Source organism: Physeter macrocephalus, chromosome 15, assembly GCF_002837175.3.
Source record: "Physeter macrocephalus isolate SW-GA chromosome 15, ASM283717v5, whole genome shotgun sequence".
In the NCBI taxonomy this organism is placed as follows: Eukaryota; Metazoa; Chordata; class Mammalia; order Artiodactyla; family Physeteridae; genus Physeter; species Physeter macrocephalus.
This window is the reverse complement of record NC_041228.1, coordinates 41,516,984-41,544,773: the sequence shown is the minus strand read 5'-3', so window position 1 is coordinate 41,544,773 and position 27,790 is coordinate 41,516,984. Positions and strand designations below refer to the sequence as shown.

Below are 27,790 nucleotides of genomic sequence, written 5' to 3'. Positions count from 1 at the left end.
ATTGACCATAAATGTAAGGGTTTATTTCTCACCTCTCAAATTCTATTCTATTGATCATTGCCTACCCTTATGGGAGTACCACACCATCTTGATTACTGTAGCTTTAGAGTAAGTTTTGCATTTAGGAAATGTAAGTCCTCCTATTTTGTTCTTTTTTAAGAAAGTTTGACTATTCTGGGTCACTTGTATTTCCATATATGTTTTAGCTTCAGTTTTGTCGTTTTCTGCAAAAAAGCCAGTTGGAATTTTGATAGCTAATGCATCGAATCTGTACAATTTAGAGGTAGTATTGCCATTCTAACAAAATTAAATCTTCTGTTTATGAACATGGGCTGTCTTTTCATTTATTTAGATCTTTTATTTTCTAACAGTGTTTCATAGTTTTTAGTGTACAAGTCTTGCTCTTCCTTTGTCAAATTTTTTTCCTAAATATTTTGTTCTTTTTGATGCTATTGTGAATGGAATTGACTTCCTAATTTCCTTTTTGGATTGTTCATTGTAGTGTATAAAAATGTAGTTAATTTATTTTGTGCATTGATCTTATATCTTGTAACCTTGCCAAACTGGCTTATTCTAGTAATAGTTCAGCAAACTCTATTCGATTTTCTACATATAAGTTTGCCTTCTTTCTATACTATCATTTTTACTCCACAAGTTACTTTATTTCTTGCTGTTTTTTATTTCAGTAATCTGAAAGGCCTGGAATTTAGGTTGAGAGAAAATTCTTATTCTCATGCCCTGTCAGGTAGATACAGATTATTTAATTTTTCTTAAGATATCTTGTCTACAGCAGGTGATCCTAGTGCAAAGAATAAAGATGTGAATCCCAATTGTATTGTGTTTTGGCTTCATTGGAATAGGTGCTACCCTACAGATGCTGAACATAATTGTCATTTTATAGCCTTAAATTTCTAGTTAGATAACTTTTATTTTATCTTGGTTGTATTTTGAAGGTATTGGGTTGGCCAAAAAGTTCCTTTGGTTTTTAAGTGAAAATAAAAGACACATTTTTCATTTTCACCAAGACCTTTATTGAACAACGTTTTCACCATTTTGTTCCACTACCTTCTGCCATTTTTCAGGCAACTTCATAATTCCATCTTCCCAAAAGGTTTTATCTTTTTGAGCCAAGAACTGTTCCGGGTGCCTTTTACAGTCTTCCAGGGAATTGAAATTCTTTCCATTAAGAGTTTTGTAAAGACCGAAATAAATGGAAATCTGAAGGTGCAATGTCTGGTGAATACAGCAGATGAATCAGAACCTCCCAGCCAAGCTGTAACAGTTTTTGCCTGGTCATCAAAGAAACATGTGGTCGGTCTTGCGTTATCCTGATGGAAGATTATGCGTTGTCTCTTGACTAATTCCGGACACTTTTCGTCAAGTGCTGCTTTCAGTTGGTTTAATTGGGAGCAGTACTTATTGGAATTAATCATTTGGTTTTCTGGAATGAGCTCATAATAGAGGACTCCCTTCCAATCCCACCATATACACACATCACCTTCTTTGGTTGAAGACTGGCCTTTGGTGTGGTTGATGGTGGTTCATTTCACTTGCCCCACGATCTCTTCCATTCCACATTATTGTACAGTATCCACTTTTAATCACCTGTCACAAATTTGTTTTAAAAATGGAACGTTTTCATTATGTTTCAGTAGAGAATTGCATGCACAAATTTGGTCAAGAAAGTTTTTATTGCTTAACCTAATGTGGAACCCAAACATCAAAGCAATTAACATAGCCAAGCTGGTGCAAATGATTTTCAACAGTTGATTTGGATATTTTGAGTATGTCGGCTCTCTCCTGCATGGTGTAACATTGATTGTTCTCAATTAACGTCTCGATTTGATCACTATCAACTTCAACTGGTCTTACCCGACCTTGGAGCATCACCCAGCTTGAAATCTCCAGCTCGAAATCTCCATCATGAAACTTCACAAACCACTTTTGACACGTTTGATCAGTCACAGCACCTTCTCCATACACTGCACAAATCTTGTTTTGCATTTCAGTTGCATTTTACCTTTCTTGAAATAAGAAAGCATAATATGCCGGAAATGTTGCTTTTTTTCTCCCATCTTCGATATTAAAATAGCTACACAAAAATCACCAATTTTGATAAGTTTTTTTTTAATGCACGCTGATATGACAGCTGTCACAATGCAATCTAACAAAATTGTTTCAAATGAAGTTAAGACAACTAAGCGCTACTAGGGCCATCTTACAGAAAAAACCAAGTGAACTCTTTGGCCAACCCAATACTAGATACCTAGATTTAATTTATAAGAGATCTTTAACCAGAGGCATAGAATATGCCAGGTCAGAGTCATAGAAGTAAGTTGTATACTATGGAAATGATCTGATTTTCATATCCAGTGTGGAAAGTCTGAGTAACTCAGCAAAATACACAGAAGTTTTTTGTTTTTGTTTTTGTTTTGTGGTACGCGGGCCTCTCACTGTTGTGGCCTCTCCCGTTGTGGAGCACAGGCTCCGGACGCACAGGCTCAGCGGCTATGGCTCACGGGCCCAGCCGGTCCGCGGCATGTGGGATCTTCCCGGACCGGGGCACGAACCCGTGTCCCCTGCATCGGCAGGCGGATTCTCAACCACTGTGCCACCAGGGAAGCCCCTACACAGAAGTCTTGATAGTCTTTGAGTATTAGTGTTAGTATCTGTCAGGCATTTGACATGAGCAAATATGGTCTTTGAATGAATGGTGCTTGTATAGGTGGGAGATACTGAGCTAGAAGTTGAGAAATCTGGGTAGTTATTCAGTTTTGTGAAGAGCTAACTGGTTGTGTGACCTTTGGGAAATTATTTAACTCTTAGTTTCCATTTCCATCTCTGTAAAAATGAGGAGGTGTGGCTAAAGTCCTTCTCAGGCCCACAGTTCAGCATTCCCTCTCTTTGCTCTGACAGTTACACACAGATTGACTCTTGATCTCTAAAGAGACCCCTCAGAGAGTTGTAAAAATCTCGCCAAGTGACTCTAATATGCAGACAAGTTGAGAATCACTGTTTTAGAGACTTAACAAGTTACGGGTAGCTTGATGTCAAGTAATATTTTCATGCTCCCATATTTTAGAAATGAAATGGAAGAATGATTATGGAAATAGCAAGAGTGAGAATAATAATAGAACAACAAATTAATGCATTTTATGGTTTGTGGAGTAATTTGATATGTTAAATCATTGAAGCTGAAGAATACTTCTGTGCAACTAGTAAGTGTAATCCCCATTTAACAAATGATAAAATTGGAGTTCAGAGACATTAAGTGACTTGCTCAAGGTTACTGTGCTACTAAAATGGAGTCTGGGACTAGATTCACCATCTGGTATCATTCCTATTAACCCATCAATTAGGATTATGTAAGATAGATAATCTCAAAGATTTTTAGTCCCTTCCATTATGTGTTTACTTGTCTTTGAAATGGGATAATTACTTAGAATGATTTATAAGAGTTAATAATCTAAAGCTGTGGGTCTTTATTGCTCTTTAAGCTAATGACTACTTTAAAAAAAATTTTCCCTATGCGTATATATTTTTAAATATGGGTATCTAGCAACTAACTGGTGGGAAACAGATTGGGTAAGGGACAGGGTGAAACTAATTTCATAATATAGTAATTAGTTGAGTTACCGCAAAAAGAATGCTTAGGGGGACTTCCCTGGTGGTCCAGTGGTTAAGACTCCGTGCTCCCAATGCAGGGGGCCTGGGTTCGATCCCCGGTCAGGGAACTAGATCCCGCCTGCCGCAACTAAAGATCCTGCACATGGCAACGAAGATCCTGAGTGCCACAACTAAGACTCATTGCGGCCAAATAAGTAAATAAACATTTTTTAAAAAAAGAAGAAGAATGATTAGGTATTCATGTGGCTTTTGTTCCTTGGAGGTAATTGCCCCAGATACACAAAGAGGACCCATCATCAATTAATTTCCCCTCGTGTTAATGGTGGTTGATGTAGTTTGTTATGCATCCCTTCCAATTTACTTGTTTCTTTCCACCCCTCACACTTTTTTTTCAGTCAGGTTGGAAGCAGTAACTCATGGGTGCTATAGTACTTTGCTGTCGTATTATGTTGTACTTACTGTGTTGTACATTTGTGTATAGGAGTAAAACAGTCTATTCTTTGGAGCAATCATTTTGTATACTTTTTGGTCTCTGTGGCTATGGTTTCTATTATTCCTTTGTGTTCATGCCTTTTCATGCCTTAGTATTCCTGATAACTAGCCAGTTAGTCATCAGTGAGCTAGGCTTTGGAAGTGGTGCTTTGTGGTTGAGTGGCTGCAAAAGTTTCCTTCTCTTCTTCCTTCATTTAGGACTCTCAGACAGAACTGGATCTTTGGGGAAACCCTGTATTTAACTCTGCATTAACCCTTCTGTCTTTCAGCTTTTGGCTTTTGTGGAACTGTGGGACAGAATAGCTATGGTGTACTTGTCTTGGGAGAGATAACTCTAAGAATTCTAAGAAAGATCACCTTGAGAAAGTCTGTTTCCTTAAGTAACTGATGTTTTTAGAGTAAATATTAGACATTGTCTATTTCTATTGGTTCACTGTGCTTTCTCTCCCTTTAGCCCCCCAGGTTCGCCCAATAGTCTTGGCTACTTCCCTACAGCTGCTAATCTTAGCGGTGTCCCTCCACAGCCTGGCACGGTGGTCAGAATGCAGGGCCTGGCCTACAATACTGGAGTTAAGGAAATTCTTAACTTCTTCCAAGGTTACCAGGTCAGTACCTTGAAGAAGAAAAATACTCAGTGCCCTTATTACTTAAGTTGATGTGCCTAAAGAATGCAGCCAGGAAAGAAGCAAATTCTCTGAAACTCGTGTGTATAAGTGTTAATAAATAGATTTTCTTTATGAAGAACTAGAGTCAAAGTCAGGGGGACTAGTTGTCTGAGTGCTAACTTCAAGCTCATCCTTTTAATAGGATTGGGGCTTTTCCATGCTATTTTAATTACTTCAACTTAATCTATTGATGCTTTTTTTTTTTTTTTTTTTTTTTTTCCAATTGGGCTGCTTTGAGAAAGCTCTTTAGGGCACACAGTGATGTGGGTGTTTCCATCTATAATAAGATTGGCTAAGAAGGAATTTTCCTCAGACTTGGAGTTGGAGTATTTAAAAAGTAGTCCGAGGCCTCTCTGCCTAATCTGGAAAAGTAAGGGTGACTCAGTGAATCTTTAGATGGTAACTCCTTAAAATGAGCTATAAGAGTGAGTCTTTTATGATCTGTTAATTCTTGTGAAACTGATATTTACTCGTGTCAGTTTTTCTACGACTGCCTGTGTCCATCAGTTGTTCTTTGACTTAAGAACAGCTTGGTAAGAGCTCCTTAACAGCAAGCAAAATCTTCTCATTGTCATCTCACCTAAGCGGACACCTTTCCTTCCTTAAATCACATGGTTAGAACCCGAACTCCTCCCTTTCCTGCAACGTCTGAAAACCAGTATCTTGTAGCCTTTTAATTGCACTAAAAGCAAAAATGGTCTTTCCTCCTGGAGCTGAGCCATGCTTGAGTCTTCAGAGTTGAGAAGCACTTGTAGGCATAATCCTCAAATCCTAAAATAGCCCTTGAGCATTTACAGTACAGCATGATAAGGGCTGTGCCTGCAGGTGCCATTTCACTCTTAGAACAGGTTTACAAGCTCTTGGTATCCATGAATCATGGAGGATTGTGGAGCTCAGCTAAAATGATGTCAGTGGGGATGCCCTGAACCTACCAAGTTACCATGATGGGATATTTTTTGACAAATGAAGAAAATCTGTGTCTGATAGTGAAAGACTGAATGAAGGTGGATAATAAAAGTTATCTTTTGTTACTGCTTGGCTTAGCACATTATTTCCAGAAGTAAGCTATTTTTCAGAGATCAGTAGATACTTCTTCCCTAAACAATTATGCTGCCTGTTGGAAACCCTTGCAGGAGTAAAAATGTTACTTTGCGAACTTCGTATCTGATTCACTAGATTATGAAAAGAGTAGAGAATTTTACTGAAGCCTGTTGAAAAGATTATTTAATCTCATGGAGAATACATTTGAGTTTTGTATTTTCTCCCATGGTTTTCCAGTTCTAGAAAGTGTAAGCAAAGTTTCAGGTTTTAGTAGTCAGTTGAATTAATTTCTTTTGTTTTGACTAATTAACATTTATTACATTCACACTGAATAGAATTAAGTGGTCATACACATATATTGATTATGAGAGTAAGCAAAATTGCTCTTACTATGAAGAGTGCCATGGCTGGCTTTTGTGGGTATTTACTATACCACAAACACGTAATAGCAGCTATTTCTAGATTTATGGCTAGAAGATTGACATGCTTCAAAATTAAGATAAATTGCTACAGACTGAAGTTATTTTATTTAAAAATTTTATTTACTTCTTAAAAGATTTCTTTGATGTGGACCATTTTTAAAGTCTTTATTGAATTTGTTACAATATTGCTTCTGTTTTATGTCTTGGTTTTTCGTCTGCAAGCCATGTGGGATCTTAGCTCCCCAACCAGGGATCAAACCCATACACCCTGCATTGGAAGTCTTAACCACCAGATGGCCAGGGAAGTCCCTGAAGTTATTTTATCTTCTAGTAGCTTCTAGGGAGTCATTCAAGGTTGGAGCAGACCTAGTATAATCAGAAGCACAAAGGTTCTGTGAAATTATTTTGTCTCGAGGCATTTGCCTTCATTTCTGAAGTGCTTGGAACTTATGAACTGGATCAACAAAGTAGGATTACATAGGAACCTGAATTATCTAATTCAGTATATCATATTATTCTTCAGGAGTTTGAGCTTTAAGGTAGTTACAATGCATACTTTCAAAACCTTTTGTATGTAACCTAATTTCATATCACTCTTACATAAAAGCTTATATTTTCTACTGCCTTTAAGAGTCCTTCCTTGCCTTCTTATTTATTTTTGCCTGTTCTCAGTTATTTTAGTAATAGCTGCTAACCATGAGAGTCTAGATTCTTTTAGATATGGCTTTTGTCACAAGACAAAAATCAATGGATGGCTTAAAAAAAATTGTTCTCAAGTGTAATCTGTGTCTGTCTTTACCTATGGTGCATTTATTGCTGTTGCTGATTTCATGGGAGGTTTTCATTTGATTTTTGGTTATTTATGATTCCTCCTACATAATTATATAATTTACTTATGTAATTAAGCAAATCCTTGGTAATAATTGGTTGAATGAATGAAATCTCTTAATGGTTTCTGTTTCTGTCTTTTAAAATATATATATCTATTATATTAAGTGGCATATGTCATCTTTATAAATGTTATTTTTAATTTTTGGATGTACATTTCCTCTATCCTCAGCAAAATTCTTTCTATAAAACTACTCCAACTTAATGTTTCCATACTTCCTTTGGGGTTGAGGAGCCTGTAAAGTTGGAAAGGGCAAGGATTTACAAAAAGGGAAGAATTCGGATGCTAAAGCAAGATGCAGGACATGGGTTCTGCTATCAAATCTGCATTCTTGTAAAGTAAAAGTACCAGAGTTAGGCCCATTTTGATAAATGAGATTAACAGAATGAGGATTGAGTTTACGAAGGCAAAAAGACTACTATAAAAATATTTGGTGATGAGGATGTCATTCTGGTCATGGAAATAAATCTGTCTATATTTTACTTAATGGGCCTCTTATTCTGAAATGGGCCGTTAGGTATCCTTATTAAGTCCTTTAACTTTTTCATTTGCTCTTTGCATTAACCTCTACTGTCAATGGCTTTGCATTTTCAGTAGTGCTAGTTTTTGTTTCTCCTCGAAGTACTGACTTTATTCATTATCTCCTTGGACCTCTCACTGCTTTTTACTTGCTGCACTGCTGAGAGAATTAGGTTGATATTACAAATATATCTAATAGTATTTAAAGTTCACCAAGTTATATAGAGATATTGGGCTTATTGTAGAATACCTTGAAAATAGTTGGTGCTCAAATATTTGATATCTAGTCACACTTGTGGTGTGATGGAAACTGTACTATCATCAAGATCTAAAGTGTTTGGTGGCGTTGCAGTACGATGTTCTTTTTCTATCCACGTGCTCCATCTAACTTCCCTCCTAGTAGGGATTTTTATGGTATTTAGACATGTTAAGTAAGAAGTGACGACTGGGGATTAGCAGTTTACATATATGGCTTGTATCAGCGTTAACTTGTTTCCTGTGGTCTATAAGTGTCCTATAATTCAGTTGGTAGATCTATTCAGTTTAAATACTAACCATCCATAGTGACAGTTTGTCCATCTTTTGATCCTGTTTGTTTTAACTTGCATTTTAGTATGCAACCGAGGATGGACTTGTACACACAAATGACCAGGCCAGGACTCTATCCAAAGAATGGGTTTGTATTTAAGGGCCCCAGCAGTTAGACCATCCTCAGAAAAGAAGGTAAGCCTCTATGATGTGAAAGTTAAATTATAAAGGGCCAAACAGGGCTTCCCTGGTGGCGCAGTGGTTGAGAATCCGCCTGCCGATGCAGGGGACACGGGTTCGTGCCCCGGTCCGGGACGATCCCACATGCCGCGGAGTGGCTGGGCTCGTGAGCCATGGCCGCTGAGCCTGTGCGTCCGGAGCCTGTGCTCCGCAACGGGAGAGGCCACAACAGTGAGAGGCCCACGTACTGCCAAAAAAAAATAAATTAAAAAAAATAAAAATAAAAATAAAATAAAGGGCCAAACAAATAGAGGTCAAGAAGCTCAAAGTGTTTTTTAGAAGTCAGGTGGCAGTTGCCATCTTCCCTTTATGTGATGTAAGAATGTCAGAAATCCTAGAAGGAATGGAGACTGGAATTAAGGTTGTCATCTAAGTAGGTAGTATCTAAGCAACATATATGGAAATACTTTTCCATTTGGAAATTTATTCATATCATGTGGAATACACGTTGGGTATGCTTTCTTTCTTTTTTTTTTTTAATTGAGGTAAAAATCACATAACATAAAATAAATCATTTTAAAGTATACAATTAAGTGATTTTTATCAACTCTGAAAGAAAATCCTATACCCATTAAGCAGTAGCTCCCAATTTCCCCTCCCCATAGACCCAGGCAACCAGTCTGCTTCATTTCACGTTTTTGAGGTTTATCCACGTGGCAGTGTGTATCAGTACTTCATTCCTTTTTGTGACTGAATAATATTCCATTGTATGGCTATACCATATTTTGTTTCTTTCATTTATCTGTTGATGGGCATATGGGCTATTTCTACCTTCTGGATATTGTAAATAGTGCTGATATGAACAATTATGTACAAATATTTGAGTATTTAAAATTATTTTGGGTATATATCTAGGAGTAGCATCACTGAGTCATATAATTCTGTCGAGTTGGTTACACTTTTTATTCCTAGTTTCATTTTTTTTTAAATGTTGTGGTAAGATAATACATAACATAATACCATTTTAATCATTTTTAAGTGTATAGTTCAGTGGCATTAGGTACATTCACATTGTTATGCAAACATTACCACCATCAACTTCTTCACCTTCTCATACTGAAACTCTAAATACATTAAACAATCTCCTTTCCCTCTTTCCCCAGACCCTGGGAGCCGTTATTCTCTTTTCTGTTTCTATGCATTTGACTATTCTAGGTACCTTATAAATGGTATAACACAATATTTGTCCTTTCATAACTGGCTTATTTCACTTAGCATAATGGTTTTAAGCTTCATCTGGGTATACTTTTAAATATGCTCCATTCCAAAATGACTGTGAGGTTTTTGTTGCATGTCTTTCTTCTCTTTTAAACTAAATCTAGAAGAAAGGGATCCTCATAGTGTGTCCCCCCCTCCCCAACTAATGTATAAACTTCCCTTAAAGGATACTGACATTGCCTATGAGTCTCCTCAAGAGATAGAGTTATAAGGACATGGTCCGGAATTGGTGTGGCTTATTTTTTCATTTTTTATTATTGGGTTTGCAGAAATTTGCTGGCATGTCATTTTCAAAATGTGTAACCATTTTCATGGCCAAGGACCATGTGGGCTTCAACTACATGAATTCTAAATTAGAAAAGAGGTTGCCAGTGCAATGTCGTCTTTGAGAAATGACAGTTACAGTCTTAGCCTCTCATTCTGAAGTTGTAAAAACCCCCCATTCTGGGTTGGAAGTGTTGATTCTCTGCTATTTTCAGTGAGGTTTCAAGATATCTTGGTACTATCAAAGAGCATGCCCAGATACGAGGTAGTATGAATGGGGTATTTTCTAGTCTAGTTCACAGTGATGAGAGCACATTATTCTAACCTGTTGGTGTTCTTTTTGGTTCATACTTTGTCTTTTCAAATGTTCTTTATTCAACCCCTTGCTGCTGTCTGTGAACTTGACAAGCATATTGTTCATATTGTAAAATGAGTATTTTGAATAAGAAATGTCTAGAATTGGGGAATTCTCTGGCAGTCCAGTGGTTAGAGCTCAGCGCTTTCACTGCCGGGACCTGGGTTCGACCCCTGGTCAGGGAACTAAGATCCTGCGTGCCTCGTGGTGTAGCCAAAACAAAACAAACAAGCAAAAAAAATCTGACTAGAAGTGGAACCTTTTGAAATTACATTAGAAATGTCCTAAATTGACTATGACCATTACTCAGTACCTCTAATTCTGTCTATGTATTGTATATTTGGGGTCATGATAGGATAACATATCAGCTGCTTTGTTAAAATCCAGACTTTTGCATTTTCTTGTAACATCAGATTAATCTGCCTTTATATTGAGGATTTATAAAAATTCACATCGAGTACTATGTGAAATACTGAACGTAAGTTATCTCATTTAGTTAACAACCCTAGGAAGTAAGGATCATAAATGTATTGTGTGCTTATTATAAAGAATTTGGAACATATAGACAGGTACAAGGAAATCACTAATAATCCCACCATCCAGAAATAACCACAGTGAATAGTTCCTTTCAGCTCCTTTTTTTTGTATGCCCTCAAGGAATTTTAGACCTGTTTATTTCCCCTTAACCTTATATTGTGACTGTATATTTATATATTTTTCTCCTCATCCATATGAATATCAAATTCATCATCACCAGTCATCTTTGACACCAATAAAGTGGCTTATGCTCTGAGAGCACTTTTATGTCTGCAGTCTCATTCTAGTTTTACCACAGCCCTGTGAGGCATCAGGACAGGTACCCTGACCCCATTTGACAGATGAGATGAAATCCAGAGAGGTTAGACAACTTTCAGAGAGTCATACAGCTAGTGACCAAGCTGATAAAAAGACCAATAACTTCTAACTTCGGTCTTGGTGCTCTTTTCCTTTAGGCAAATAAGAGCACAGCAGAGTAAGTGCTTGCATTGAACTGAACAGTGACCGAGAATATATGTTTACATCCTAATCCCTGGAACCTGTGACTTGCCTTACATGGCAAAAGATATAAATTAAGGATCTTGAAAGGAGGAGTTTATTTTGGATTACCTGTGTGGGCCCTAAGTGCAATTACAAGAAAGAGGCAGAAAGAGATCAGGTAGACAAATATAAGAGAGGAGGTGGAAGTGTAACTACAAAGAGAGATTGGAATGATGCGGACACAAGCCAAGGAACACCTGCAGCCACCAGAAGCTGGAAGAAGCCAAGAGTAGATTATTTCCTACAGCCTCTGGAGGGTGTGCAGCCTGGCTGACACCCTGATTTCTGACTTTTGGCCTCCAGAATTGTAAGAATAAATTTCTGCTGTTTTAAGCAACCAATTTGTGGTAATTTATTATAGCAGCCACAGGAAACTAATACAGTGCTCTAAAAATTTATTGAAAGAACAGTGTCACTGCTGGTTATAGAATCAGATAAAGGTAGCCAAAGCCCATGGTGAAGTCTGGTAAAAAGTCACACTGGGGCTTCCCGGGTGGCACAGTGGTTAAGAATCTGCCTGCCAATGCAGGGGACACGGGTTTGAGCCCCGGTCAGGGAAGATGCCGCGGAGCAACTAAGCCTGTGCGCCACTACTACTGAGCCTGTGCTCTAGAGCCCGCGAGCCACAACTACTGAAGCCCATGCGCCTAGAGCCCATGCCCTGCAACAAGAGAAGCCACCGCAATGAGAAGCCTGCACACCGCAACGAAGAGCCGCCCCCGTTCACCACAACTAGAGAAAGCCCACGCGCAGCAACGAAGACCGAACACAGCAATGAAGACCCAACACAGCCATCCATAAATAAATAAATGAATGAATGAATGAATGAAAAGTCACACTATCTGTCTTCTCATGTAGCCTTGTCCTCTTAAACCAGCCAATATTTGTTGACTGCCCCAAGAACTACTGTAGATATGCCTCTTTTTTTGGTCATAAAAGACCCCCAAGGACAGCTCACAGTCTATTAAAGATGCCCAAGTTTCCCTCCAGAGAAGGAGATTGTGATGGCGGGCTGGAAAGAATGCCTCCTCAGATGGCCAGGGTTCTTGTACCCCCCACTTTCACTGTGAGTTCCAAGTCTCATACTCCTAGGATCTCAAAGGGGCAGGGTCAGCTCATAAATTTAAATCTGTTAACAAGTGCTTCTTAACTATATTTACAACTATATTTTGCATACATATGGAGATGATAATTCTTTAGAGGTGACATTTCCCTTCTCTGTAAAAATTGGGAAAAAATCTCTTCTACATATGTAACATTTTTGGGGGGTGAGAATTAGGTGGATTAATGAGTATAAAGTTATACAAACTAAAGTTCTTTATGTATACAAATAACTTTTGCTGCTATGATCACAATAATCATTACACGGGCAATGTTTTTGACTACTATCTACGTTTCAGACATTTTTCAGATTTCACCAGTATTTCCATTAATGTCCTTTTTCTATTCCAGGATCCAGTCTAGGATTTCACATTTAGTTGGCCTGTCTCCTTAGTGTCCTCTGGCCTGTGTTAGTTTCTCAGTCTTTGCTTATTTTCTAGACCTTGACAATTCTGAGTTATGCTGCTTTTGAATTCTTATGGGCTGTCCTTTAGTTTGAATTTGTTTAATGTTTTTCTTGTGATTAGGCTGGGGTAGGGGGTGTTAGGAAAGAATACATAGAGGTGAAGAGCCCCTCTCATGAGATCTCGTGATACATAATATCTGTTGTACTATACCCACATGACCTTCCTGGTGGTATCAGTTTGATCATTTGGTAAATGGCTTCATCCATTCAGGCTGTCCTAGTGCAATTCGATGGACTTGGGTGGCTTATAAACAACAAATATTTACTTTCTCACAGTTCTGAAAGCTGGGAAGTCAAGATAAAGTGTTTATATAGTTTTCTTTGCTTTTTTTGTGAAAACTTTTGTCTGTATACTAGGTATTTTTGGAGATTCTTGCAATATATTAAGGCTGGTATTCTCATAACAACTAAATTTTATGCAAAAAACAAAACAAAAAATCTCCATGTAACTCTCATTTGAAGAGTGTTTTTTATACTTGGTCTCTTAAGTGTATAGTTTAGATTACTTTGTGGATTGAAAAATGTTTTTATTTTTTTTTTGGATCAATATTTTAGTTTTTGGCCAAAAAATTCAAGGTATCTTTTGTTTGTTTGTTTTTGTTTGCTTGATTTTAGAGATTTAAGTTTTGTTTTTTATTTTATTTATTTATATTTATTTATTTGGCTGCACCCGGGTCTTGGGCACCCAGGGTCTTCGTTGCAGCGTGTGGGATCTTTAGTTGCGACATGCAAACTCTTAGTTGCGGCATGTGGGATCTAGTTCCCTAATCAGGGATTGAACCTGGTCTCCCTGCATTGGGAGCATGGAGTCTTAGCCCCTGGACCACCAGGGAAGTCCCTCAAGATATCTTTTGGATAAAAAAGCAGCTTTCAAAATTAGACAAAACTTCTGTCTTCCTCCTCCAACTAGTATTATAAAAATGGGCAAGAACAACAGATAAATGCTGATTCTATTGATTTAAATGACAAACAGGCTTTCTTTGATTAAAGAATCTGAGTTATGGGTTTTATTTTAATATAAGGAAGAAGAAACTGTTCTTCTGTCCTAACAAAAAAATCTCAACTATGAATTATACTTTTCAGAAAAGAGATGTCAGAATTACTGGGAAGAAATAAAATATTACAACTAATCAGAATTGCAAGCTTTTTTTTTAAGGGGTTTAGGTTCATTCCATAGGGCATAACACCAGTTGGTGAAATCCAGATATCTTAAAAGAATTCTTTGTACATAGTACTTTTGATGACAGTTTAGTGCAAAATACAACATTGTATGTTTTAACACAGACCTTACTAGAAAGGAAAGACTGATTTGTGGATACTTGTGGTCGTAGCTTCAAAATTGTCTTTGCATAATAGTGTTTGCTTTTCTGCAGCTAAAGGGGAATAGGAAACATTTTCTCCTTATTTGTCTGAGATTTTCTACTTTTTGCTGGCAGCTAGGAATGTGCTCATTGCTAAATGCTAAAATTCCACTGGATACCACTGGGATTAAAAGGCAGGTCTGAGAAGGTTAAACTTTTAATTTCTTATGAACTCTTCCACATTTTGACAAAATATGAAGGTATAATTTTCAGCATCTACAATGGTTTCCTACTAGAATACTAATAGTATAGGCTGAGAATGAGGAAGGTGGAATTCATTGACTCTGATAACAGACAGGTCCAGAGTTGACTGACTTGGCTGGATCAAGGGCTCACTCTCAGCCAAACTCTCTCCATGACGTACCCCCAGCAACTCCTGCCTTCCTGCCCTTCCATTGCAAGTCCAGAGGAAGCCAGGAATTCAGTGTTGCTGGCCCCACTTTAAGTCCATCTCTGAAACCACTGTGGCCAAGGATATGCAGGGTTCTTATTGGCTATATCTGGGTCACTTGTTGGGCTCAGCAGTAAAGTTGCCTCTTTATGGCCTTGAGATTGGGTGAGGGGCAGTCATTTAAGGAAAATCTGTTGCTGTTGCCAAAAGAAGGACAAAATAGTTATTGGGCAATAATGTTGTTGGGTCATTGATAGAGATTTTCTTGTCTGTACCAAGGAGGGGGTTTCAATGCATAATGTTTAAAGCTAAATGTTAACTATGGTCACTTTGTAAACCACATTTTAAAAATGAGTTCTAACAAATAAATGTTTCTCTGTTCTTAAAGTACCTGAATCTAAATCTCTACCAATTTTGGAATCTGTTCTAAAAGCAAATCTAGTCTTAACCGCAGTTACAAACTGGCCATATGAATAAGGCTGAACTCTGAACAGCTATCTTTATTTCTATCTTCATTTCTGTTTCTCATTTACATGTCAAAGTATACACATGCCTAGTTAGAGTTTTCATTTTAAAGATTTTGTGCGGTGTATAAGACAAATAGCACAGTGGAACCAATTTACATTCAAATGCTAGATCTTCCAGTTATTGGCTTACTTGCTCTGTGCCTCAGTTTCCCCATCTGTAAAGTGGGGATAACATGGTAATATAATAAGGTGGTTGTAAGGATGAAATAATCCACATAAAGGTGGCTTTTATCGATTAGTCACTGACATGTAGAGCTCATGTTTGCTACAGTGTCAGTGTCATTCCTTAGTGCTTTTTTTTTTTTTGGCCGCCCCACACGGCATGTGGGAACTTAGCGCCCAGACCAGGGATCGAACTTGCGCCCCCTGCGTTGGAAGCGAGGAAGCCTAACGACTGGACCGCCAGGAAAGTCCTCCTTTCGCTGCTTCTTACTGATACAAATATTCTTGTTTGAAATTTTTTAAAATTTCTTATACTAGAATTTAATTTAAAATTTTTGTCTTAATGGTTTAATTTATTTTTAAAATGGTATTAAACCTCTAGTATCAGTAAAATGTTCTGATAACTTGGGGACCCAGAATAAGGAATGAGGAGAATAGTCTCTTCACAAATGAGTGAAGTGGGGAGGTGAAAACACATACGTTATCCCATGCATGACAATACAAAGGGTAGGGTATTGTGGAAATGCCAATTATCACATAAACTTCACTTGTCAGCACTGTATTCCCTGAGAATTTGCTGTGTAAATCCCAATTATGTCTGTGTAAAATAAAAATTTGGACTACCTAAAGGCTTTTTCAGACCATTTAGAATTCAGAATCTTTTTTTTTTATGGCTACCAAGAATTGTAAAATTTAGAGACTATAATTTTTCCTTTTGTTCATTTTTTTCAGTGTTTGAAAGATGTATGGTGATCCTGAAACCTTCAGACATAAGACAACTTCTAGCAACTTCAGGAGAAGTTTGTCTACACTCAGGCTGCAGTATTTTCAGCAAACATGATTGGACAGTGGGCCTGTGCCCTATCTTTTGGTGGAGTGAAAAATTTGAGCCAGTGAAGCCAAATTCTTATTGCAAGCAGCATGCTTGGCTCCTTGATGATTGCAAATAGGCATTTAAAATGCGAATTTGAAATCGGGTGTCTCCATTGCTACCACCTAACGTGGCATCATAGGTGTTTCCTAAGTTTTAAGTCTTGGGGGAAAAAAAAATACTCCAGTAGTGTCTACTATCTCCATCAGGAACTCTGTTACGGAAGCTTCATTTTCGTGAGTTCCCACTCTTTTCTCCCCATCTTCTGCACAATCACGTGCTCTTCCTAAGTAACTCAAGAATAAGTCCTGGAATACTAAGTCACAAACTTACAAAAAGAAATAAAACTAATATTTTCCCGGTCTCTTGGCCATCACAATGTCTTACAGTTAAAAGCCACCGAAACTATTTTTAAAACACCTTGGAAGAAGTGAGAAGAAATTGCACACCCACCACAAAACATACATAGTTAAAAAGTTGGATTTTTTCCTCAGTAGGTATCAGTTGTAAATAAGAATGAACTAGGGGCCAAAATGTAAAACCAAAAATGAAGCAGCTACGTGTAGTTAGTAATTTCTAGTTTGAATTGTAATTGAATATCATGGCTTCGTATGTATTATTTTATATTGTACTATTCCCATTATTGATGGTTTGGACTTTAATAAGGAATTCCATAGTTTTTAATATCACAAAAATGAGATATTTGAACAGTGTATTCTAGAAAGCAATATACTAACTAAAGTGAATGCTTGTATATATTAAGATAGCCTTAAAACTTCTTCTCTAATGCCTTAACTGTCAAATAATTAAAACTTTTAAAAGCATAGGGTTATAGTCAGCATGCTAGACTGAGAGGTAAACACTGATGTGAGAACAGGTACTGATGCTGTCAGTGTTTAGCACTATGTGTTTAGCTGTGTTTATGCTCCAAAAGTGCAATATTAGACACTAGCTAGATAGTACTGCTGCCTCGTGTAACTCCAAAGAGGAAACAGGATTTGATGGAGTGCACGTTTCTTTAATTTACTCATATTGTCCTTAGCTTGGATGCAATGCCATGCAGATTTATGTGGCTGCTATTTTTATTTACTTTGCATTACTTTAACACCTTGAATGGAGAGCCAAACATTCCCTCTTCACTGACCAGCAATGGCCCTTTAACTGCAGTAGGAGAAATAAAAATAAAAAAGAAAAACCATTTTGTGTGAAAATTGGTGATAACTGGCACTTAAGATCAGAAAAATAGTTCTTTATACTTGGCTACCTTAAGATGCTGTCTGCCCAAAGCTCTGAAAGACTTTAAGATAGGCAGTAATACTACAATACTACTGAGTTTTTGTAGAATTGTTACATTTGATAATAAAACTTGCCTGTTTAATCTCAATGTTTGCATTCTGTTTTGTTATTAGAAGAGTTAAGGGTAATGGTGGAAGGGTGTGGTGGGTAAAGCCTTTTTTTCCTGAGGTGGTAGGATATTTACCTAAGTTACTATAAGTATTTGTAAAAGCTATCAATGATTAATGCACTTCAGATACAGATCAAACAACCATCTTTAGAACATAAATCACTGAGACTTTGATTTTGAAATTCTTAAGTTATGGTAGTGATAGATACTAATATGTGGTCCTTGCATCTTATTAGTAGGGCTCTATTTGCTTGACAACTTGAAAACCTATTCAAGCCACATGAGCCTTTTTTTTTTTTAAAGGATTTTTTTAAAAATTAATTATTTATTTTTTGTCTGCGTTGGGTCTTCATTGCTGCGCCCGGGCTTTCTCTATTTGCAGCGAGCGGGGGCTGCTCTTCGTTGCGGTGTGCAGGCTTATTGCAGTGGCTTCTCTTGTTGCAGAGCATGGGCTCTAGTCGCCCAGGCTTCAGTAGTTGTAGCACGCGGGCTCAGTAGTTGTGGCGCACGGGTTTAGTTGCTCTGTGGCATGTGGGATCTTCCCAGACCAGGGCTCGAACCCGTGTCCCCTGCATTGACAGGTGGATTCTTAACCACTGCGCCACCAGGGAAGTCCAAGCCATTTCTTAAAAGCCATAAAATAAGAGCGAGAACTTCAGTGTTTCTGAATCCCACATGCTCCTCCTTTATTCCAATCAGTCTTTGCTAAGGCTGAGTTCTCCAATATTCTCTCTAAGCCAAATTTCTTTAGGACCCTGGTTAAGTCAAGTCTTGTGTGACTTAACACCACTTTAGAGTTACATATATTGTCAGTATCACTTATTTGATGTATATACTCTTTATACTTTATAAAGAGTTCAATTCCAGATGTAGGCTATAACCTCAAGGGCAGGAAGTACCTGTATTTCCCTCAATGTCTAGTACATTTCTACATACATGTTCTTGTTAAGCATTCACCAAATGAAGTTTAGTTCACCTGGACAGTTTTTCAGTCTCAGTCTTTGCCAATGTCATTTATAAAAATGAAGCAATTTCTTTCCATTTTCTGCTTCAGCTTTGGGTCTCTTTTATCTGCGAGGAGGCAACAGAGCTCTCTAGGCAAGCTGAGGTTCTGCTGCACGTTCCTTTGAGCTTTGATGTCTGGCAGGCATTTATCATTGTCCAGGCTATTCCTTGCCTTCAAGAAAAACAGGTTGTGTGGGCTAAGGGGATTTCCTATTTACCTCCTTGAAATAGCACCTCATGTAGCTGCTCTCCTCATAGCAGAAAAGGAACACAGGCAGTCAGGAGGGTATGGAATTGAGTAAAGCTGGTAGGGAAGGAAGAGAGTGAGAACATAGAGGACCTGAGTATATTAAAAAACCTTAAAGGTCCACCTCTTAGGTTTATAGTTGATTTCACAACTTCTCTTCCTCTCTCTGCTTCCCCTAGCTCTTTGGGGAAAAATTTTTTTAACACATACAAAAATAGAATAATGACCACCATGTCTCTTTCCAGCTTCAACAATTACGAACTCAAAGCCAATCATTCCTATAGATTGATTATGTAATCAATTGTATAATCTATTATATATAGGATTATATGTAATTATATAGATTATCCATATTCCTTTCCACTTTCCCCACTGCTGTATTATTTTGAAGCAAATTCTTTGGGTCATGATTAAAATGGAGTTCCAGGTTTAAAACTGGGCCACAGTAGGAAGTGCTCTTATTGAGAAGAGGAAAAGGATAAATAGGACTGAACTGGTGGAAGTGATTCAGTTTCCGGATGTCTTCTGTTTAAGGTTGAATCTCTACAGTTGTGCTCAGTACTCCATTCCCTAGCCCCTGTGCTAATATGAGACACAGACTAGACAGGAGGTGATGCAAACTTAGAGGACTGGAAGGCCACCAGGATGAAATTCAGGAGTAAGAGAGCACTGAGTGGGTGGCAAAGGGAGAAATTGTTTTTCTACATTTTTGCTGCCTCCTTTGTGTTATGTGAGATCTTGAAGGCCAAGATCCCAAAGTGTGGCCTGAGGGATAAAAGGTTCAGAAACAAACAGCTTGACTTGCCCCTAGTTTAGACCTAAGTTAAAGGGCAAATGTCCTTATTTCAATGTACTTCCCCCCAATTCCTTTATGTGGAAGGTGGAGGGATATTTCGGGCCAAAACCCAAGCTGGTAATCATTACCTTGGCAGAGTATACTATAAGCTACAACCGAAAAAACCACCGAGAATATGTGTGATCAACAATAAAAAGCATTGTATTGGCTAAATGAATCTTCACAACAACCTATTACAGTAGGTGCCACTATTATTATTTTTATAGACCAGGAAATGAAGGGTAGGTTAAGTAAAACATATCATGGTTGCACAGAAAGTACAGGAAAGGATCTAGAATATAAAGATCTGAAGACAGGTTGATGTGATTAGTGCTCTCCTAATTGCTTAGCTGCTCTTTTCCTAGCGTTGCACAAATACAGTCCATCGTTACAGAGTCACAGAGTAGTGCTTCATAGTGTTCCTTTGGTCTGCCTTTTTACTTTACTGCCAGTATGCCATTAATTCAGCTGCTGAATTATTCAATAGCTATGTATTGTTGCTGTACTAAAAGTGAATGTTGATAAATGGGTAACAAAGCTGCTTATTACAGACTCGAACTTGAGCCAGTGTTTTATAATGCATATAAAACCAATATGATAGTAAACACTAGAAACATTTTTTTTTTGCGGGACGCGGGCCTCACTGCTGTGGCCTCTCCCGTTGCGGAGCACAGGCTCCGGACGCGCAGGCTCAGGGGCCATGCCTCACGGGCCCAGCCGCTCCGTGGCATGTGGGATTCTCCCGGACCGGGACACGAACCCGCGTCCCCTGCACTGGCAGGCAGACTCTCAACCACTGCGCCACCAGGAAAGCCCAGAGCTACTGGCTTCTAAACCCAACAATGCAATAGATATTTCCATTTGGAGGTCTCCCTGGGCGTTTCAATTTCAACATGTTAAAAAAGAACATATCTTTCTGTGTCCAAAAACCTGCTGGTCCTTGTGTTCTCTTTACTTCAGGAACCAGCACCGCATACCACCAGGTATTAAAGGTAAGAAAGCCATTCTTAACTTCCTTTCCTCACCATCCTAGTCATCAGTAACTCTCACGGGTTCTTTGCCTCAGTATCGGATTCTTTGTATCAAATTCTGCTTTTTTAAAAGAACAATCTTTTAAATTAAAAACACAGATCTCATTACATGTTTTTTAAACCACTTTACTGAGGTATTATTGAGATATAAAAAGCTGTACTTATTTAGCATACACAACTTGGTGAGTCCTTGGAGATAAGCCTACACTAGTGAAACCATCACCACAATCAATGCCACCAATATCTATTACCTCCAAAAATTTCCTCCACCCTCTTTATTTTTTGTGTGCATGTGTGATGAGAACACAACAAAGTGATTATGTGCCCTTAAAATCTTTTTACTAAAGGTTTCCATTTGCTGTAGGAAAAAATACCCAAATGTACGACTGCATGTTATTGCATGAACTGACTCTTGCCTACCTCTTGAGCTTTCTTCAAGGCACTCTTCCTCTCACGCTCTACACTTTGTTGTACTTTTTCCAGTTCTTTGCAGGAATGATGCACTTTTTGTTTCCTCTGCCTGAAACACATTTTTTTCCTGTTATTCCTCTCTTCACTGACTAACTGCTATGCAGAAATCTTACTTTTCTGAGGAAGGCCTTTCCTGACTCACTAGACTCTGTAAGATCTCCCTATAATCTGCTCTCCATGTTGTAACTTCCATCAAGGTAAAATGTGTCTTCTTTCCCCCTGTATCCTTAGTGACTAGCCAGCCCTTGGGATATATACAATAAATATCTATTGAATGAATTAATGTATGTTCATTCCTGCGGGTGAAAACTAATGTGCTTTATACAGTTTTCTTTTAGAGTTGTTTACAAATTTAAATGTTAAAAATCAAAAATTGTTTTTCTTTAGCACCGTTTAAAAATGTTTAAAATGTTAGTATTAATCTCGTTATTAATAGTCTGCTTTTTACACTGAGGTACAAATTCAGAGAGTTGCCTTTCACATTGATATACACATCCAAAGAGAGAGTTTGGTGTGAAATTTACCTAAACATGATTTCGCTGCTTCTACCATCTCCAGGACTCATAGTACTACTGGCTTTTCAGGGTCCTGTTCTCAACCAGAGTGCCTATCTAGGATTCTAACAAGATTTTTAAAATATATCTATATTTAAATCATGTCATAATTGATGAACAGGTTTTTGGTTTTTTACTGTATTAAAAAAAATATCATGGCCATTACTCTGTTACACACAAACTGTTATAAGTCATAATTGGTGGGAAATATTTTTCCCCCCACAATCACTGTATGCTTTTGGTTTTAAGATACCTATACTTTGGAAGTGTGATTAGTCCTCCAAACAGCAGGTCTAGATATGTCCAGTCAATCATCTGCACTGGCTGGTTGACTAAGAAGTAGTTCAATGGCAGTTCCAGGACTGCACTAGACCCATCCAGTTCTAGCTGGAGCCCTTTGTAGGGTGGGAAGACAGCAGAAGCAATTTCATGTATCAGGGCATTAGGAATGGCAGATTCTTTCCTGAATTAATAATTGAGGTACTCAGAATCCATCTGCTATCTAACTACCTTTCCTCTATCGCGAGAAAGAATTCAATCTGTTATTTACATGTGCCCAGAAGGCCTAAAAGTAATCAATGCTAGGGAGCTCCTAGCATTGAGGGGGCAGTCTCAATCCATAAATAGGGTCAACAGAGGAACAAAAAATCAAACCAAAAGCAGGATACTCAATTAAATGGAAATTTCAAATAAACAACAAATAATTTTTAGCTTAAGTCTGGCCCAAATATTGCATGGAACATATTATACTAAAGTGTCCTATATTACCTGGCAATTCTAATAGTCAATTCAACTAAATTTAACAAATATTTGGAGGGCTTACTTATCTGAAAGAAGAGAGGATGGAAACTTGGTCCAAAGTCAGCAACTTATATCTACTAAAATAGCTTTGCCTGGGAAAATCTTGATAATAGGCCAATTAGTACCAACAATGTTTTTCTTTATTTATGAATATTATTTCATATGATCAATTTGGTAAAAAAAAAAGTCTCTTCCTGGAGGAGTTTTAACTGTAGAAAAAGAACATACTTTAGAAAATGTCCTAAGATGCTTAATATGTTAATTCAAAAATATCTAAATAGAACACACATTGTTCAATGTGTCCCACTAGGGAGGATTATATGTTTCCCAGTTTGACTCTGTTGGTTTGTATGATTGTAGTTCTCCCAGTCAGTGGAAAAGGAAGACAGCAGATCCTTATGAGTGATAATAGAGCAAATATACTCAGGAGGCACTGACGCATAGCTTCAAACAATGAGGAAGAAGTGAGGCCTGCTGACAGTGAGCAACTGACAGTGTAGCCCCTTATCCCCTTTTTTACAGAAAAGGCATAGAAAAAAATTAATCCGTAGTCACAAGCAGAACTAGTGACAAGCTAAGACAAAACGGCTTCAAATCATAGTTCTCGTTGATAGTGCAAAATATACAGCTTATCACGTTGGTCTTCTAAGACACCCACAGCTAATACTATTGTCAACAACTTTTAAGTCAATTACCAAAATATTTGTCTACAATGTGTTTCAAATAGTTGAAACAACGGTATATATAAAACATGACCGGGCTTCCCTGGTGGCACAGTGGTTGAGAGTCCGCCTGCCTATGCAGGGGACACAGGTTCGTGCCCCGGTCCGGGAAGATCCCACATGCCGTGGAGTGGCTGGGCCCGTGAGCCATGGCCGCTGAGCCTGCGCGTCCGGAGCCTGTGCTCCGCAACGGGAGGGGCCACAACAGTGAGAGGCCCGCGTACCGCAAAAACAAAACAAAAACAAAAACAAACAAACAAAAAAAACAAAAAAAAACATGACCAAAATACAAGCCAGGATATAATGGTGGTAAGAGTGTTATATGTGTTTTCAAAGATGAACTGATCATATTTGGTTCAGACTTCACAAAGGAGATGGTGTTTGAAAATAATTTAAATATCTTAATCAATGGATAATTACAAATTTATGACATAATAAAGATGAAACAGAGTTCCATATCTTTAACAGAAGAAGAGCTGAACTAATGCAAAGATTTCACACTAATTATTCTGTTACTAGTAATAAGGTGATACATTGGATAGACGAATGTTTTTGAAATAGACTTTGCCTGTATTTTTTTGGTTTCAAGTAGGTAAGTCTTCAGGGGCTTTTGTTTTATATTTGTCTCATATCCTGGTAACAAACTACTTGGCACACAGAAGGCACATAATTAATTTTAAGACAGAAACCTTAGGAATCATTTCAACTCATCATTTATCACATCCAATTTGTCACTAGGCCCTGTAGATTTACCTCCAGCATCTTTTGAATCCCTTCCCTTTGAACATTTTTATTTCCATTGCCTTATTTCAAGACTTTATTTTTTAACCCAGTTTACTACAATAGCTTCCTAATCTACATTTTCTTAAAAGACTTACAACAAAGCATTTCACATCAATCCCTAAAAATATCTACTGCATACTAAAGGGGTGCTCAAACTTCTAGAGGAGGCAGAAAATCATATTGTTCTTTGAGAGTGGACTGTAAATAAAAGACCATTTGAGAAAATTTGAGGTGTTTAGGATTGGTCAAGATGAGGCAAAGGATAATGAAATGACCCTTCAAATTCTGGATGGGAAACTAGCAGCCCATGGTTTGCAGTCATAAAATGGTCAATCAAATTCTAATCGGAAGTTATCTTAGGACCACGTGTCCACTAGCTATGTGCATTACTATCTGGAAGCAGCTGGTCTTACCGAGTTATGGAATGACTTACTGAACGCTCAGCTATATGGCCAGCTGCAAGGCAACATCTTGAGCAGTTAGGGGTATATCTTTTTGGATGAGTTGATATTTTGAACAAAAAATGTCTTACTTTTCTCATAGCAAAATTACACTGGTTCAGGGATAAAATGACCCATTCTCATTATTCTTATGTGGAGGTTTAGGGTTCAAGGGAAGAGTGTTTCTACTAGGGAACACAATCACGATTCCACTGATTAGTATCTAAAGACTGAATATCTCTCTTCTTTCATGTTTCCATTTGATTTTGAGAAGCTATTTTTTTATCTGTCTCCACTACTGTATAGAGCATGCAGTATAATTTAAATTATACTTAAATTTACAGTTAAGTCCTTGAGGTGATCATGAAGGAACTATGGGAGGAATGGTCATCACCTCAAGACCCTAGACTTGGAAAACAGTGGCCCTCAGTGGCCACTGTATTGTTCTCGCCTGAGGTGGAGCTCTGCCTGCTTATCATCTGATAAGCTGGGCACTGAAATCTGCTGCTGTGTACGTGGGATCTTGTGGTTTTCAAAGACCAACAGTTTTGTTCTCTCTGCTTTGACCCAGGCCTTTTCTGGGCAACTGGTATCTTCCATCCGTGTTTCTAACTCCTGGTCCAGTGCTGTTTGACAGGCAAGACATATTTACAAGCAACCAAAGGCATAAAAAGAGTTCCTGGAACTGTTTTTGCACAGCACTGAAAACTGATAGCTTCTCCCCAAATATCCTAACTTGAGAAAGGAAGGAGACTCTTGCTGCCTGCTAAGAATGGGACAACCTTAATAACCCCATGACTTCAGTGAGTTCTTGTGCCTTTTTCCTCTCGTTCTATAATGGGCATTTTGTCAGTTCCTAAATTACTTCTTAGTACTGTTGAGGGAGATAGATCCTGGTATATTTGGAGAATGCCAGATATAATAAAAGTGAAGACAAACAGTATAACAACTTAAAACTATGTTCCATTGTTGTGGAATATCTAAACGCGCCTCTCCCCCGCACTGACCATAAGTATTACTGTTTTCAAAATAATATCATGCAAATACATTTGTTTAACCAGTTTGGGTGGTTCACTAAGTTCCAAGTACAAGCTTCTTTCCTGTAGATGTCTAGCGGTTTACTAAACCAACGCGTCAACCCAGAGGGTTTTGCCTCGCTCTGAAAGCACCCGGAGGACGCAGGAGCCCTGGGTTCCAGTTCTGGCTCCGACTAGCTTTGTGACTTACACTCGCTGCACCTCAGTTTCCTCTGTAAAATGGGGCGGGTATGCGGGCTGGATCTGGATATTCTCTGACTACCTGAGTCCACCCACAAAAGACCCAGAAAGCTCGCTCGGGCGCCCATCTTTACGGTGAGGACGGGCGAGGGAAGGGGCTGCAGCGGGACGCCCGCACTCGCCTCCGGTGAGGGGCGGTGGAGGCGGGAGAGCGGGTTCGGAGCACCAGCGATGGGCGGTGCCACTCCGCGTAGAGCCGCCTTCCGGCCCGCGCAGGACCAGGCGCGCCCGCCAAACGCTCCGGCCGCCCTCCGCTCCCGGCACTCTGGTTCCAGGGCCGCCCTGGGGGACGCGGTTGGCCGCGACACCGGAGGGGGGCGGGTCAGGAAGTGGGGGCTCGGCGGCCGGGAGCGGGCCTGGGGAGGCCGAAGGGTTCCGCAACACGGAGGCCGGGAGACTCTGGGCCGCGCGGGAGCCGGAGGGGCGCCCCGGCCTCCGCGGGGACGATGGCGGAGGAAGAAGGTGACCTCCCCGGAGTCCAGCGCGCCTACTGTCGCCCGAGGTCTCGGGAAAGAGGGGCGGGGGCTCGAGGGCCTCGGAGGCCGGGGCTGCAGGCGGCCGCGGCGGTCCGGCGGGAAAGAGCGGGGCGGCGGGGGGAGGTGTGTGGAGAAGTTCAGAAGGAGCGGAGTAAATAGCCCGAAGTTGTGTCGGCTCTAGTGGGAAGCAAAAGTGGAGCTTTAAGTTGGGAAGGAAGAGTGAAACCCGTGGGGGGAGTGGTGGAGAGGGAGGGCTGTGAGCAGATGAGTAATGGGGTGGGGGACATACTTGGGTTTAGAAGATGTAGGTTTAGGTACTGAGTGCATTTTCGAGAGGGATAGTTGTTTAACCAAATGCCCCCGAGTCTGAGTGCGCTCTTCAGAGGTCTGTGGATTCTGACAAATACAAAGTCACCCCCGGTGAGAGGAGCCGCAGGCCAAGGGGACGAAAAGAGGCAAGGGTTTGGGGTAGACGTGGTAAGGTGGATTGGGAGGGGATGAGCAAGCAGAAACTGAAGAAGGTCAAGTTCAGTTACAGGCTAGGGCGAGATGGCAAAGGGAGAAGGGATGTAAGTGGTTTTGGGGGGATCCGGAAGCCAGGAGTGCTTTCAGGGTGAAAGTGGGTGGGCTGGAGGAAGCTTTTCATGCCCCTTCAGGGCCAATGCCAAGAAAATTAATTCATAGAAATCGATAGGTATGAGAGAAAAATGGGGAGTTGGGAGGAACTTAGCTAGTGAGAGATGTTATAGGAAACATTTGTGTCATGATATCTTCATGATAGGCATGCTACTTTCAGGCATAGGTATAATGGTGTCTCTTGACTGAGCAGTTAGATTTTTCATCCTTTTGGAAAACATGACTTTTTACATTATTGAGGGGGGTTGTGAATGTGATCTATTTAGATTGAAGCCTTACTGAACCAAGAGTGCAAGAAGGGAGTTTCAAGAATTCAGTGGAAAGCAATTTTAAAAAAATTAATTGTAAGAATTTTTTGCTGCCCTGTGACTATTGCTCTGTCCCTGTGCTCCCTCTTGCTTCATATTTGCCTCCTCTTCCTTAAGTTTTCTGTGTTAAAACTGATCTAAATTTAAGACACTCTACCTAAAAACAGCTTCAAAACCAAAACTCTTTGTAGTTGGTAAGGAAGAATGAAATTCTGTTTGTTGCCTTGGTTTTATCTTTGGTTGCAGTATATGTAATACATTTTTTGATATTTTTTCCTTTTCTGACTAACTGCAAATCTCTAGGGGTAGGTTGATGAGCTAGCTCTTGTATGTTTCCATGAGCATTTAAGTTAAAGCATAAAAAAATTAATACTTCGGGCTTCCCTGGTGGCGCAGTGGTTGCGCGTCCGCCTGCCGATGCAGGGGAACCGGATTCGCGCCCCGGTCTGGGAGGATCCCACATGCCGCGGAGCGGCTGGGCCCGTGGGCCATGGCCGCTGAGCCTGCGCGTCCGGAGCCTGTGCTCCGCAACGGGAGAGGCCACGGCAGACGGAGGCCCGCATACCACAAAAAAAAAAAAAAA

At 39.3% G+C, this 27,790-nt stretch overlaps 2 protein-coding genes across 15 annotated transcripts in view; both read left to right on the top strand.

Annotated features, from left to right (window-relative positions):
- The window catches only part of ESRP1 (epithelial splicing regulatory protein 1), a 59,408-nt gene extending 42,022 nt beyond the window's left edge, over nt 1–17,386 (top strand). For 5 of the 8 annotated variants that reach the window (XM_055091118.1, XM_055091117.1, XM_055091119.1 and 2 more), the window contains 3 exons: nt 4,574–4,724; nt 8,269–8,378; nt 16,078–17,386. In XM_055091118.1, coding sequence (XP_054947093.1) covers nt 4,574–4,724; nt 8,269–8,359 — 242 coding nt within the window. In that variant the 3' untranslated portion in view covers nt 8,360–8,378; nt 16,078–17,386. The remainder of the gene's footprint in view (nt 1–4,573; nt 4,725–8,268; nt 8,379–16,077) is intronic. The other 3 variants (XM_007116670.3, XM_007116672.4, XM_007116674.4) reach the window with 3 other exon arrangements.
- An 8,741-nt stretch (nt 17,387–26,127) lies between these two features.
- Nucleotides 26,128–27,790, top strand: part of DPY19L4 (dpy-19 like 4) — a 64,184-nt gene continuing 62,521 nt past the window's right edge. For 5 of the 7 annotated variants that reach the window (XM_028500251.2, XM_028500252.2, XM_024115878.3 and 2 more), the window contains exon 1: nt 26,128–26,249. In XM_028500251.2, the coding sequence (XP_028356052.1) occupies nt 26,234–26,249 (16 nt within the window). In that variant the 5' untranslated portion in view covers nt 26,128–26,233. Of the gene's footprint in view, nt 26,290–27,790 lie in introns of all 7 variants that reach the window. The other 2 variants (XM_028500254.2, XM_055091019.1) reach the window with 1 other exon arrangement.